Below are 12,499 nucleotides of genomic sequence, written 5' to 3' on the forward strand. Positions count from 1 at the left end.
CTGATATAGGAATAATCGCACTGAAGAAACACATGGAAAGTATACCAAACCTTTAAATTTTGCATTAAATAAATTCCAGGTTAGAAGTGTTCATAAAAATATGGTAAATATTTTGGTAATTTTGCATATTTAATTAACTCAGCTTTGGGTTTTTTTGGTATGAATACATTCTACTATCATTTCTCTTTCACTAATTTCTCTAGTTTATTCTTTTTCCTGCACGACATACAAAGATGCCTTATTTTTGAAGTATAACTCCTCTTGGAACTGGTTACCAGAAAAAAAACAAAACACCACCACCAAGAAACCAAACAAAAATCAAACACTGGTACTAATAGCAACATTCTACCTATGCTGTTGACACTCCCTCACACTATTGGTCATTCTGAAACCTTTCCTAAAACATAAAGATCAAAACCCATGTTTCCAGCTGTTGCTCACAGCTCCTTTAATAGTCTTCAAAACAATAGATGGCTAGCATCCACCTTGTGCAATACTTTTCTGATGTGAAATGCTTGTTAGTGATGATCAGCGTTCAACCAAAATTAGACTATATTGGTGGGACAAAATTCCATCAACTTTGTGTATATGTTATGCAAGTTTGAAATCCACATCTGTTTTCACCCGCATACCAACTCTGTCTTCTTTTTCAAAAAACAAATGAGAAAAAATGCCCTAGACAACACATTTGCATGCATGCTAATAATTCTGGTAGCAAAGATGCTGAAAATTGGTTATGATATGGTATCTGTGTTCTTTGTTGTAGCCTATCGGTGCACTAAACCCAAAGAGAGCAGCGTTCTTTGCAGAGCGATATGAATCATGGGAGGATGATCAGGTTCCAAAGTTTCACTATGGCACTCATTACTCAACTGCAAGTTTTGCGCTCACTTGGTTGTTGAGAATTGTAAGTACAGTTCTTAAAAATACATTTTCTCATAAATAATAATGACTGCAAGATATAATCAGAAACCTGAGTAAATTAAAACCTAACAACATATAAGTCTGTTGAGATTTTGAAGTAATTTATCAGCAGCTTCATTTCAAGGATAAAATGTGTTCCAAACTCTGAACATTATGCTTTAATTTTGTGGTTAGCTTTCTCAATTTGATACATAAAAGCTTTTTCATTTAAAATATGCTTTGCAAATACACAGCATAGTATTACATTAAGTAGGCTTAACTTCTCTTCCTCACATGACTTCCCCCCCGCCCTCATCCCAACAGGACCTATTCTGAAAAATTGTAAATTCTTATGAATGTATTTAATTTTCATCCCTAAAAGTTAAAATGAGATGTCTTGATGCTTGTAAGATTGTACATTGTCAATTTTCTTTTAAATAATGCTGGAGTGTACATGCAGGTAGCATTTTGGGTACTACATATTGATAATATATTGGTTAAACAGTATGTTTCTGTAAAATTGAAAGGTGATTTATCTTTTAGAAAGTAATTTCTTTGGGAAAGCATTAGCAGCACATCATTAATTAAAGCTTGTTAGAATGGTACAAGCATACATAAATCCTTGAAGTAATTTATAGTGCTTAGCTAATTTCAAGCAATTACCCACTAATATGTGCTTTAGTGTTCTTTAACTAAGAGGAGGCTTTTAAATCTTTCAAACATTTTTCTTTTTTAAATCATAAATTACACATTAAGCCATAACAATGATAAAGTTACACTATTAAATATTTCTTACTTTCATTAATAGATAAACTTGAACAAAAGGAAAAATCTTGGCTGACTAAGCCCTGTAATTATTTTTGAAACACTTTAAACATAAGCAAACAAAACATGCCCAAACACTCAGATAATACAGGTATTGAGCTTTTTTCTTAATTTGCTGAAAAGAAATTCACATCACAACTGATCTCTAAATATTTCCCGTCCATTTTTACAAGCTATTTGTCTTAATTTATATTTACAGTGAGCATAGCAAAGTAGAATTTAGTGTTGCTGATATACTACAACAGATATTTCTGAATTATTCCTCAGGTGGGTAGCAGAACTAATCTGCCTCAGTTAACCACCTTTATACCAAGAAATGAATCAAGAGAAACCTTAAACTTCAGACATGGCAATTGCCATTTTATCACGTTTCTTTCCAAAAGTATCACTTAATTTTCTTTCATAGGAGCCCTTTACAACATTTTTCCTACATGTACAAGGTGGGAAGTTTGACCATGCAGATAGAACTTTTTCATCAGTTTCAAGAGCATGGCGTAACAGCCAGCGAGACACTTCTGATATCAAGGTAAAGTAAAGTTTTAACCTTTTGTGAAAGCTGTTAACACATATTGCATTGTAATATGTAATGTAAGAGCAGAACCGAAGAAGAACTGAATGGCCCAAAATCTTGTCTCTTTTGCCAACAGAAATCAGTTTAACACAATATATTGCCTCACCCACCTAGGCCGTGTCTACACGTGCCCCAAACTTCGAAATGGCCACGCAAATGGCCATTTCGAAGTTTACTAATGAAGCGCGGAAATGCATATTCAGCGCTTCATTAGCATGCGGGCGGCAGCGGCACTTTGAAATTGACGCTCCTTGCCGCCGCGCGTCGCGTCCAGACGGGGCTCCTTTTCGAAAGGACGCCGCCTACTTGGAAGTCCCCTTATTCTCATCAGCTCATGGGAATAAGGGGACTTCGAAGTAGGCGGGGTCCTTTCAAAAAGGAGCCCCGTCTGGACGTGCCGCGCGGCGGCAAGGAGCGTCAATTTCGAAGCGCCGCTGCCGCCCGCATGCTAATGAAGCGCTGAATATGCATTTCCGCGCTTCATTAGTAAACTTCGAAATGGCCATTTGCGTGGCCATTTCGAAGTTTGGGGCACATGTAGACGTAGCCCTAGTCTCTCTGATCTTCTGGGTCCACCATATCTACAACCACCCTCCATATATTTATATTGTTCTTTTGGTTTGGTTTGTTTTACAGGCAGTACCAATGATACTGTTTTCTAAGGTTGCCTGATAATTTCCATGATTAGCCTTGTTTTCTGTTCCTTATAACTTTGACATACTTGAATGCTATGGGATGAAATTTTCTACTCCGTGTGTCTGCCTTGGGTTGATTTTAAAAAAAAGAAAAACTGCAGCCAGAATACTTGAGCCACTTCAGAGATCAGCACAAAGAAAAAATAGTTTTCTCCTTTCAAAATAAATTTAGTGACCTTCTCTTTGAAATGCTCCAGTGCCCCCTTTCTTTGGAACAGGGACTTTTCTCAGAGACCTTTTGCCATCCCCACAAAAATCCACCCACATTTGGCCTAATTATAAGAATATGAAGAAATCGCTTTTTACACCTTAGATGTTCTCATTTAAATTCCCTGCAAATTGTTTGCACCGCGTATGCTCCAATCTGGGGCTCAGAAGCACATTCCCTGTAACTGCAGGTTTGGGCTTCTGTGAGCTCAACTAGATACAGATACTTCAGCTCGGAGTAGAATGGCTCTCTCGTGCTGTCAGTGACGCCCTTTCCATGCTCCTGGGGACCAGACAGCATGGAGGAGAATGTTGACTAATTCAGACAGAGGATGGCAGGGCTGAACAGATGGGTTGGTGAGGGGGCACGTTTTGGGACAAGGCTTGGGTTAGGGGTCAGGAAGCAGAGGGTGGATCTGTATGGGCGGCAGAAATGCAACTGGGTGGAGATTTTAAAAGAGAGGTGCTGTCTATGAATCTTTTGTCATTGTAGTACAGTAAACCCTCAATTTAATGGATTAATAGGGGGAGGGGTATCCACTGATGCCAAAAGTCTGTTAAATCCGAATGGTTACACTGTATAATAATGCACTGACCATCCCAGCCCATCACTTACTTCTGTTCTCTGCCCCCACTTTCCCTTCCCCCCTCTTTTCCTGGTGGCTCCTTCTGGCCCCCGTAGCCACAGCCATGGTGGCCACTCCTCCAGCCCTGGCAGCTCCAGTGGCTCTGGTGAATCAATGGCATTTATTGACATGGGGACAGGGGCATTGGCAGACATCTGTTATTTCCGAAGTCTGTTAAATTGGGGTCTGTTGAATTGAGGGTTTACTGTATACAGTCTGTTAGAATAGCATAGCTCCTGAAACTATGGGTTGTGGAAAACATTTTTTGCACAGTTCATCAGATTCAGGTGCAAAATAGATAAATTTTCAATTATAATGTGAATAACAGCCAGAACTGATCATAAATCCAATTTAAACTCCTGCTCCATCAGTACAACTCAAATTCACACCTCTACTAACTATTCATAGGTGATATTTTAAAAATAATTTTTTCAGTGTTGAAAGTGTGACTGACATGGAAATATTTCAACCAGTTCATAGATACATAGAAGTTATAAAAGAAAACTAAAAAAAGACTCATACATTATCTGTCCCGGGTCCAATTATTGTGAAAGTTATGGCAAGCTAGTTTTAGCAGCACCTAAGGTCCACTAGTATTCTTGGCTTAACGAAATCAGATGTCAGACCTTGATATAAAGTGGAAATCATGCTGCTCATTCAAGTAGACTGTGTCATCCAGACAATGGACAAATATCCATTCTAATCCTGTTAGATCTATAAAAAGCCTTAGATAAAATTTGCCATTGTATACTACTGGTTCATTGGTGTGTGCAGTTCAGCTTGTTCTGTTTGCTTTTTGTCTAGATTCCAATGGGGTTATGATGGCGTCTTTTCTTCCACAGAAAAGTTGACACTTGCAGTCCAATGAGAGTTGAACTTATTCCTTTCCTTTTCAGCATCCATATTATACGTCTTGAGGAAATCATAAATAAAAAACAAACAAACAGCAGTATGTTATGACACACACGTTTTATTCTCTGAAATAGATAATAGTATCTCCAAGTTACTCGATGTATACTGTGTAAGAAAAGTAGCTGACCTAAATTTTTATCCAAGAAAGGCAGATTATGTTGATAGCAAGGGGGAAGTACTTCAAGAAATACTAGAAACAATGACAGCTTCACTAGTAAGGGTATCTGCCTTCTTATTTTCAAGATGTTTGTACAGTCTGAGTTCTGTTGAACTAATAGCTATGAATGTACCAAGTATTACATATGCTTTTTACATCTTCAGTTAGCTAAGAGACTGCATTGCTTCCAGTTGCATGAATATAATTGTCAATTTTTCTAGTCTTTGCCACTTCTGTATTGGGCTACTTAAATTCTTTGTGCATGAGACTGAATGAGAAGTTCACACAAAAGCTCAGACTAGTCCAGCTTGCCATAGATGCTTATTGAGCTGGACAAGTCAATATGAATACATCAGATAGGCACACTGGACATTATATGTGCTTTCCAACCAACATCAAATGCATGTGAGGATTCTGGTCCTTGCTTTCAGCAGTCCGAGTTTTCCCTAAACATACTGAAGGTGTTTGGGGTTGTTTTGTCTGGCAGACCCCAGGGGTAGGCTTTCATTTATCAGGACAAGACATTGCCTCAGCTGAAACTGAAGAAATTCCAGTGTTAGAAATCTTTTACAGAGATCTATTCTTAATAAGGAAGAATACAAAGTGTGTGTGTCTTCCTTAGGCTGTGGCTACGCTAACACCCCCCTTTCGAAAGCGGGATGCTAATGAACCACTCTGGCAGATGCTAATGAGGCGTTGCCATGTATATGCAGTGCCTTGTTAGCATAATGGCAGCCACGCGCGGTTCAGAAGTGCCACTTTCAAAATGCATTACACTGGTCTAGATGGGGCCTTTGAAAAAGACCCCCCAGATTTTGAAAGTTCCTTCATCCCAAAACCAAATGGGAATAAGGGGCTTTTGAAATCTGGGGGTCCTTTCGAAAGGCCCCATCTACACCGGCGGCATGCATTTCAAAAGTGGCACTTTCAAAATGCATATGGCTGCCATTATACTAATGAGGCACTGCATATGCATGGCAGTGCCTCATTAGCATCCGCTGAAGTGGCTCATTGGCATCCCCCTTTCGAAAGGGGGGTACTATTGTAGCCACAGCCTTAGTCTCTCCCCAGACTTTGTCAGCACAAAAGCACACCTACCAGCATGACCCATAAAACATGACAATTCTATCAAAGGAGGAGTAGTGAAGGTGTTGTATATTATGATTGCCACGTTCAGTCTCTTCAGTATCTGTGTATTATGATGATGTTGCTCAAGAAATAGCGATATTGTCAGGCATTTTGTTTACTAATGAAGGCAAGGTTCCTGAAGTACATGTTCTGATATCATGTCTAGTTTAATTTCAAATGTCTCTAGGGGTCTTTCACCACAGTCCATAGGACACTATTTCACTGTTTTATGTAGCTCAGTCTGGAAGCTTTTTCTGATAGGCTGCATGTTCCATTTTTAAAATTACCTTCTATTTATAGCTCTTTGTATCACAGTAAATGTATCTTCTCTCTATTTGAGGCATTGTAATGCAATGGATAGGGCACGGAACTGAAATTCAGGAAACCTGAGTTCTATGCTTTGGCTTAGTCTCTGGCTACTCTGCATGACCTGGAACTAGTCACTACACATGTCTTCTTTGTAGAGAACCAGAGGTATTGAGTCAGGTGGTAGTCCAGGAAGGTTCTTCTTCTGCTTCAGATATTCCAGAAGATCTCTGTGGTCTAGGCTGTGGTTAATCCTGTTTTACAGTTTAATGACTGTTACAAATATTCTTAAGGATGTCTGGCCTCATTTGTCCCTATCTAAACTTTCTCATTCTGATAATGTTGAGGAGTCTGTATCCTATTGCTTGGTATATTAATCACCTCAAATTTAATAGTATAAATGTCAATTGGTTACTAGAAATCTTCTAGTTGAACATCTCCTTTTGTTCCTATTCTAAATACACAAATGAGTCATGTCATTTCTTGCTGTTACCTGTCAACATTTTAACCATACTTGTTTATCGCCACATTATATCTTATGGTAGCTTCTAACCTCCTCTCACTTCCGGTTAACTAATTTATGCTAAGGCTTAGACATGTCATATTCTTAGGCTAAATGCTGTAGATCCCTTGCATTACATCCTTCTGCCTATAGCTTAACTCTATACTTACAGGAGGAGGCATCTTTGTATACATTGTATACTTACAGGCTGCAATGCCTAGCACAGTGGGGACCTGATCCTGGTTGAGGCCATTTGTGCTAAAGTAGTAGTAATAATACTAATAATCTCCATATGTTTATAGATTAACAGGTTCTTCCTTTGTTTTCTGTTAGCCCAGCTATAGATTTTTTCCTTTAATTGTCCTTATACGTAGTCTGATTAGTTACTGTTCTCTGAACCGTTGATTGCATGCTTAACTTCTAGAAGTGTTGAGGTTTTTATTTCTTAAATGGTTTGTTTAATAGACCAATTTACATAAAGATTAGTTTCACCCCCTTTTCAGTATTTTTTTAAAATCAGGTGTTCTTACTAAGGAGACATTGTCATGTGCCATAATGAAGGCTATAAATAATTTTATATCTATGTTCTTACAACAATCCCATGGCAACATGGTAGCTGAGTGTAAATGGCATATTGAAAATGCCATATTCTCTTAGGAACTATTTCCATTATTATACCTGTGTGCGCAAATTATACAAAAATGAAGTGATGAATAATTTAAATTTAAATAATGTTAACCAAGAGCAACAAAGTAAATGGTGATGTTGCCTTTGCAGAATCTCTTATATTTTTTCATACAATAGCCTAGAATACGTTCTTGCCCCAGCGCCTTTGGAAAATATTTTGCAATATTTAATAAGCTGTTCAATAACATACGAGTGTTTATTTCTGCAGTGCACCTTCTGAAAACAGAACACAAAATATTTTCACAAATTATAGTTGATGCCCCAGCACACTCAATGTGACTGGTTTGTGCACAGTTAAATATTTTACAGTAATTTACTTGCTCTTTTATGTAGGCTACATTTTACCACAAGGGAGATTATTTTGTAAAGCTTGTTTTTTACTGTATTCAATCCAATAAACAAGTTTTTCACCCTTTCTGCCTCAGTTTCTCCATATCTCTCATTCACAAGGCTGATTAATTTATTTACACTATTGTTGAAAAGAAACTATTTTTACATATATGTTAAGAGGATAAAGCTTGCATCACTTCATTATTTAAAATCTGTTTTTTTCAGACAGTCATTACTTGGACTATTTTGTGAAATTTTAGCAGAAATCAAAGGGTAAGCCCAGGCTTCATCTGTAATATTTATCATATTTTTTCTTTCGATTTAAAAGTTTTCCACTGAGTGGCCCCTGCTGGTGTTCCACTTAGGTGTTGGTGCTAAAGATCAGAGCGCTTTTAGGCACTGCACACTGCCCTGTCCCTTCTGTGTCATGTGTGTTGACTGGCCATCTCAAGCTGCTGCGGCTTTGAGGAGTGCATGCATGGCACAGCCCTACTCAGTTCCTTTTCTACCATCTTCGGCTGAAGACAGATGCAGAGCAGCTCATCTCCTTGCCTGAAAGAAACATCAGAAATCCTTAGTTAGCCTCCTCCTTTACCTCATATTTTTTATAGTTAAATCTTTTTTACCCCATTATTTTATTTTATTTATGAGGGAAAAAGATGGAGGCTGCTGTGGCACCACAGCAGTACCTCTCTTTTTTTCTCTTCACAATGCTGAGCTCTCCAGCAACGAAGAACTGTGATTCATGTAGGTGCTCTATGCCCATATCTGATGGGCACACCTCCTGCATAGAATGCCTTGGGGAAACCCATAATGCAAATAAGTGCCATCATTGCGTGTGTATGTCGACAAAGTCACGGAAAGAAAGGGAAGTGTGAGAAAAGGTGGTACTCTGGCAAAAGTCGCTATCTTTCAGGGACTAGCCAGACAACACTCAGATGTGACAAACCCCACCTCACTATCCACCCATCCCACAGGAGATTCTACGGGTTTGTTGTGTGCTGAGATCATTATCAATGCAGGGTTTTCCCTTTTGGACTTTCTAAGGCTTCTCGAGCATTCTCAAAGTCACTTGTGGTGGTCATAGCATTCCTCAGAAGGCAAAACATAATTTTTCCTTCGCTAGATTACTGCCTGATCAAGGGTTCGTTCCACTTGTCACCAAACGACCCTTATGATAAATACTACCAGAGAACGTTCTTCCAACTTGGCCTCCTCATAAGTCCACAAAAGTCCATTTTAAAAGCCATCCCTAACACAAGCAATCTGTGATCTTGGTCCCTATAGTCAAGCAGGTCCCTCTGACCATGGTTCAGCCCTGCCTCCAAATTACTGGGGCTCATGGTTGCCACAACATTGAGTCGTATTTGGAAGACTGCTTATGCTCTGCTTTCAACAGTGGCTTGCTCGCAATTACACTCCAACCCATCACAGCTTGACAAAGGGCCTTGCTCTTCCTCCTTTGGTACTGCAGTCTCTAGAGTGGTGGACACCCCCAGCAAACCTCCTTGCTTGTATATGGTTCCAACACCCAGATCTTTCTGTAACTATAACAACAGATGCACTGCTCATGCGCTGGAGGGCCCACTGTGGCACATCATCAATACAGGGTATATGGGCCCACCAAGAGAGAGAGATCCATATTCTAGAGCTCAGGGCCATTCAAAAAGCTTGTGTCCCTCTGATAAGAGCCAGAACTATCTGTATCCTCACAGAAAACACAGCCACTCAGATTTTGGAATTGGTATACTAGGAAACGGGTAATCCCAACAGCTATGTACCTACCGGGAGAACAGAACATTGGGGCAGACAAAATGAGCAGGCGTTTCTAAGGCCAGCACAAATGGGAGATCAATATTGACATTCTCCTCTTCATTTTCCACAAATGGGGTTTCTCGACAAGAGACCTCTTTGCCACACTTCACAGTTACAAATGTCACTAGTTTTGCTCCAGAGCAAGACTATGCCTTTCCTCTGATCCCACTCATTGCCAGAGTGATCAACAACATCAGGTAGGATCAGGCTACCGTAATGTTGATAGCTCCAGCCTTGTCCAGACAACCTTGGTTCCTTACCTGCATTACCTATCGGTAGAAATGTCTGAGCATAAGCTTTCGTGAGCAAAGACCCACTTCATCAGATGCAGGTAGTGGAAATTTGCAGAGGCAGGTGTAAATAGGCAGGCCAGAGCAAGGCTGGAGATAAAGAGGTTAACTCAGTCAGGGAGGGTGAGGCCTACTACCAGCAGTTGATCTGGAGGTGTGAACACCAAGAGAGGAGAAACTGCTTTGTATTTAGCCAGCCATTCACAGTCTTTGTTTAATCCTGAGCTGAGGGTGTCAAATTTGCAGATGAAATGCAACTCAGCAGTTTCTCTTTGGAGGCCAGTTTTAAAATTTTTTTGCTGTAGGATAGCTACTTTTAAATCCATTACTGTGTGTTCTGGGAGATTGAAGTGTTTTCCTGCAGGCTTTTGTACATTGTCGTTTCTGATATCCGACTTGTGTGTATTTATTCTTTTCTGTAGGGATTGTTCAGTTTGTCCAATGTATATAGCAGAGGGGCACTGCTGGCACACAGTGGTGTTTTACATTGGTAGATGTGCAGCTGAATGAACCTGTGATGGTGTGACTGACCTGATTAGGTCCTGTGATGGTGTTGCTGGTGTAGGTATGTGGGCAGATCTGGCACCGAGGTTTGTTGCATGGGTAGGTTCCTGAGTTAGAGGTGGTGTGGTGTGGTGTATAGTTGCTGGTGAGAATTTGCTTCAGGTTGGCAGGTTGTCTGTGGGCAAGGACTGGCCTGCCTCCCAAGGTCTGTGAAAGTTGGGGATCATTGTCCAGGATGGGTTGTAAATCCTTGATGATGCGCTGGAGGGGTTTTAGCTGAGGTCTGTAGGTGATGGCCAGTGGTGTTCTGTTGGTTGGTTTCTTGGGCTTGTCCTGTAGTAGGAGTCTTCTGGGTACATGTCTGGCTCTGTTGGTCGGTTTCCGTACTTCCTCGGGTGGGTATTGTAGTTTCAAGAATGCTTGGTAAAGATCCTGTAGGTGTTTGTCTTTGTCAGAGGGGTTGGCGCAAATGTGGTTGTATCTTAGTGCTTGGCTGTAGACAATGGATCGTGTGGTGTGTCTGGGATGGAAGCTGGAGGCATGAAGGTAGGCGTAACAGTCAGTGGGTTTACGGTATAGAGAGGTGCTTATGCGGCCATTGTGTATTTGCACTGTGGTGTCCAGGAAGTGGATCTCCTGTGTAGACTGGTCCAGGCTGAGGTTGATGGTGGGGTGGAAGTTGTTAAAATCCTGGTGGAATTCCTCCAGAGTCTGCTTCCCATGGGTCCAGATGATGAAGATGTCATCGATGTAGTGTAGGTAGAGGCGGGGGGTGTAAGTGGACGAGAACTAAGGAAGCGCTGTTCCAGGTCAGCCATAAAAATGTTGGCATACTGAGGGGCCATGTGGGTGCCCATAGCTGTGCCACTGATTTGGAGGTATATATTGTCACAAATCTGAAATAGTTGTGTGTGAGGATAAAGTTACAGACCTCAGCCACCAGTTGTGCTGTGGCATCATCGGGGATACTGTTTCTGACAGCGTTTATTCCATCTATGTGTGGGATTTTGGTGTAGAGAGCCTCTACGTCCATGGTGGCTAGGGTGGTGGTTTCTGGAAGATCACCAATGTATTGCAGTTTTCTCAGGAAATCAGTGATGTCTCGGAGATAGCTGGGAGTGCTGGTGGCATAGGGTCCGAGGAGAGAGTCCACATAACCAGACAGTCCTGCAGTGAGAGTGCCAATGCTTGAGATGATGGGTCCAGGATTTCCAGGTTTGTGGATCTTGGGTAGTAGATAGAATAGCCCTGGACAGGGCTCTAATGGTGTGTTTGTGTAGATCTGTTCCTGTGCTTGTGTAGGGAGTGTCCTGAGCAGATGGTGCAGTTTCTTAGTGGATTCCTTGGTGGGATCCGAAGAAAGCAGCCTGTAGAATTTGGTGTTGGAGAGTTGTCTGGCTGCCTCCTTCTGATAGTCAGACCTGTTCATGATAACAACAGCTCCTCCTTTATCCTCCTCTTTGATTATAATGTCTGAGTTGTTTCTGATGCTGTGGATGGCATTGCGTTCTGCACGACTGAGGTTATGAGGCAAGCAATGCTGTCTTTCCACAATTTCTGCCTGTGCGTGTTGGTGGAAGCATTCTATGTACAGGTCCAGGCTGTCATTTCGACCCTCAGGAGGAGTCCATGTGGAGTTCTTCTTGTGCTGCTGCTAGGAGAGTGTGTACCAGTGTGCTGTTCAGTGTTGTGTTGAAAGTATTCTTTGAGTCGGAGAAGGTGCAAGTAGGCTTCTAGATCACCGCAGAATTGTATCGTTTGTGGGGGTGGTGGGGCAAAAAGGAAGTCCCCGAGATAGGACAGACTCTTCTGCTGAGCTGAGTGTGTAATTGGATAGATTGAGGATATTGCTGGGTTAGTGGTACCGCTGCTTTGGCTCTGTGTGGCAGGTAGGAGTCTGGACAACTTACAGTCCTTTTTCCTCTGTAGAGTAGTGAAGTGTCTAATATAAGTCTCCTGTCTTATTTTAGTAAAGCCCAGCTGTGTGGAAGGTTGCTTTTTTATGGAAGTCTCCAGATTTGAGTTCTTTTTTGGTGTTCTC

At 41.0% G+C, this 12,499-nt stretch overlaps 1 protein-coding gene across 8 annotated transcripts in view; it reads left to right on the forward strand.

The window, feature by feature from the left end:
- The window catches only part of LRBA (LPS responsive beige-like anchor protein), a 657,226-nt gene that overhangs the window by 467,961 nt on the left and 176,766 nt on the right, over nt 1-12,499 (forward strand). For all 8 annotated transcript variants that reach the window (XM_074993191.1, XM_074993193.1, XM_074993194.1 and 5 more), the window contains exons 45-46: nt 767-907; nt 2,135-2,254. In XM_074993191.1, coding sequence (XP_074849292.1) covers nt 767-907; nt 2,135-2,254 — 261 coding nt within the window. The remainder of the gene's footprint in view (nt 1-766; nt 908-2,134; nt 2,255-12,499) is intronic.

This window comes from Carettochelys insculpta, chromosome 4 (assembly GCF_033958435.1).
Source record: "Carettochelys insculpta isolate YL-2023 chromosome 4, ASM3395843v1, whole genome shotgun sequence".
Classification (NCBI taxonomy): domain Eukaryota; kingdom Metazoa; phylum Chordata; order Testudines; family Carettochelyidae; genus Carettochelys; species Carettochelys insculpta.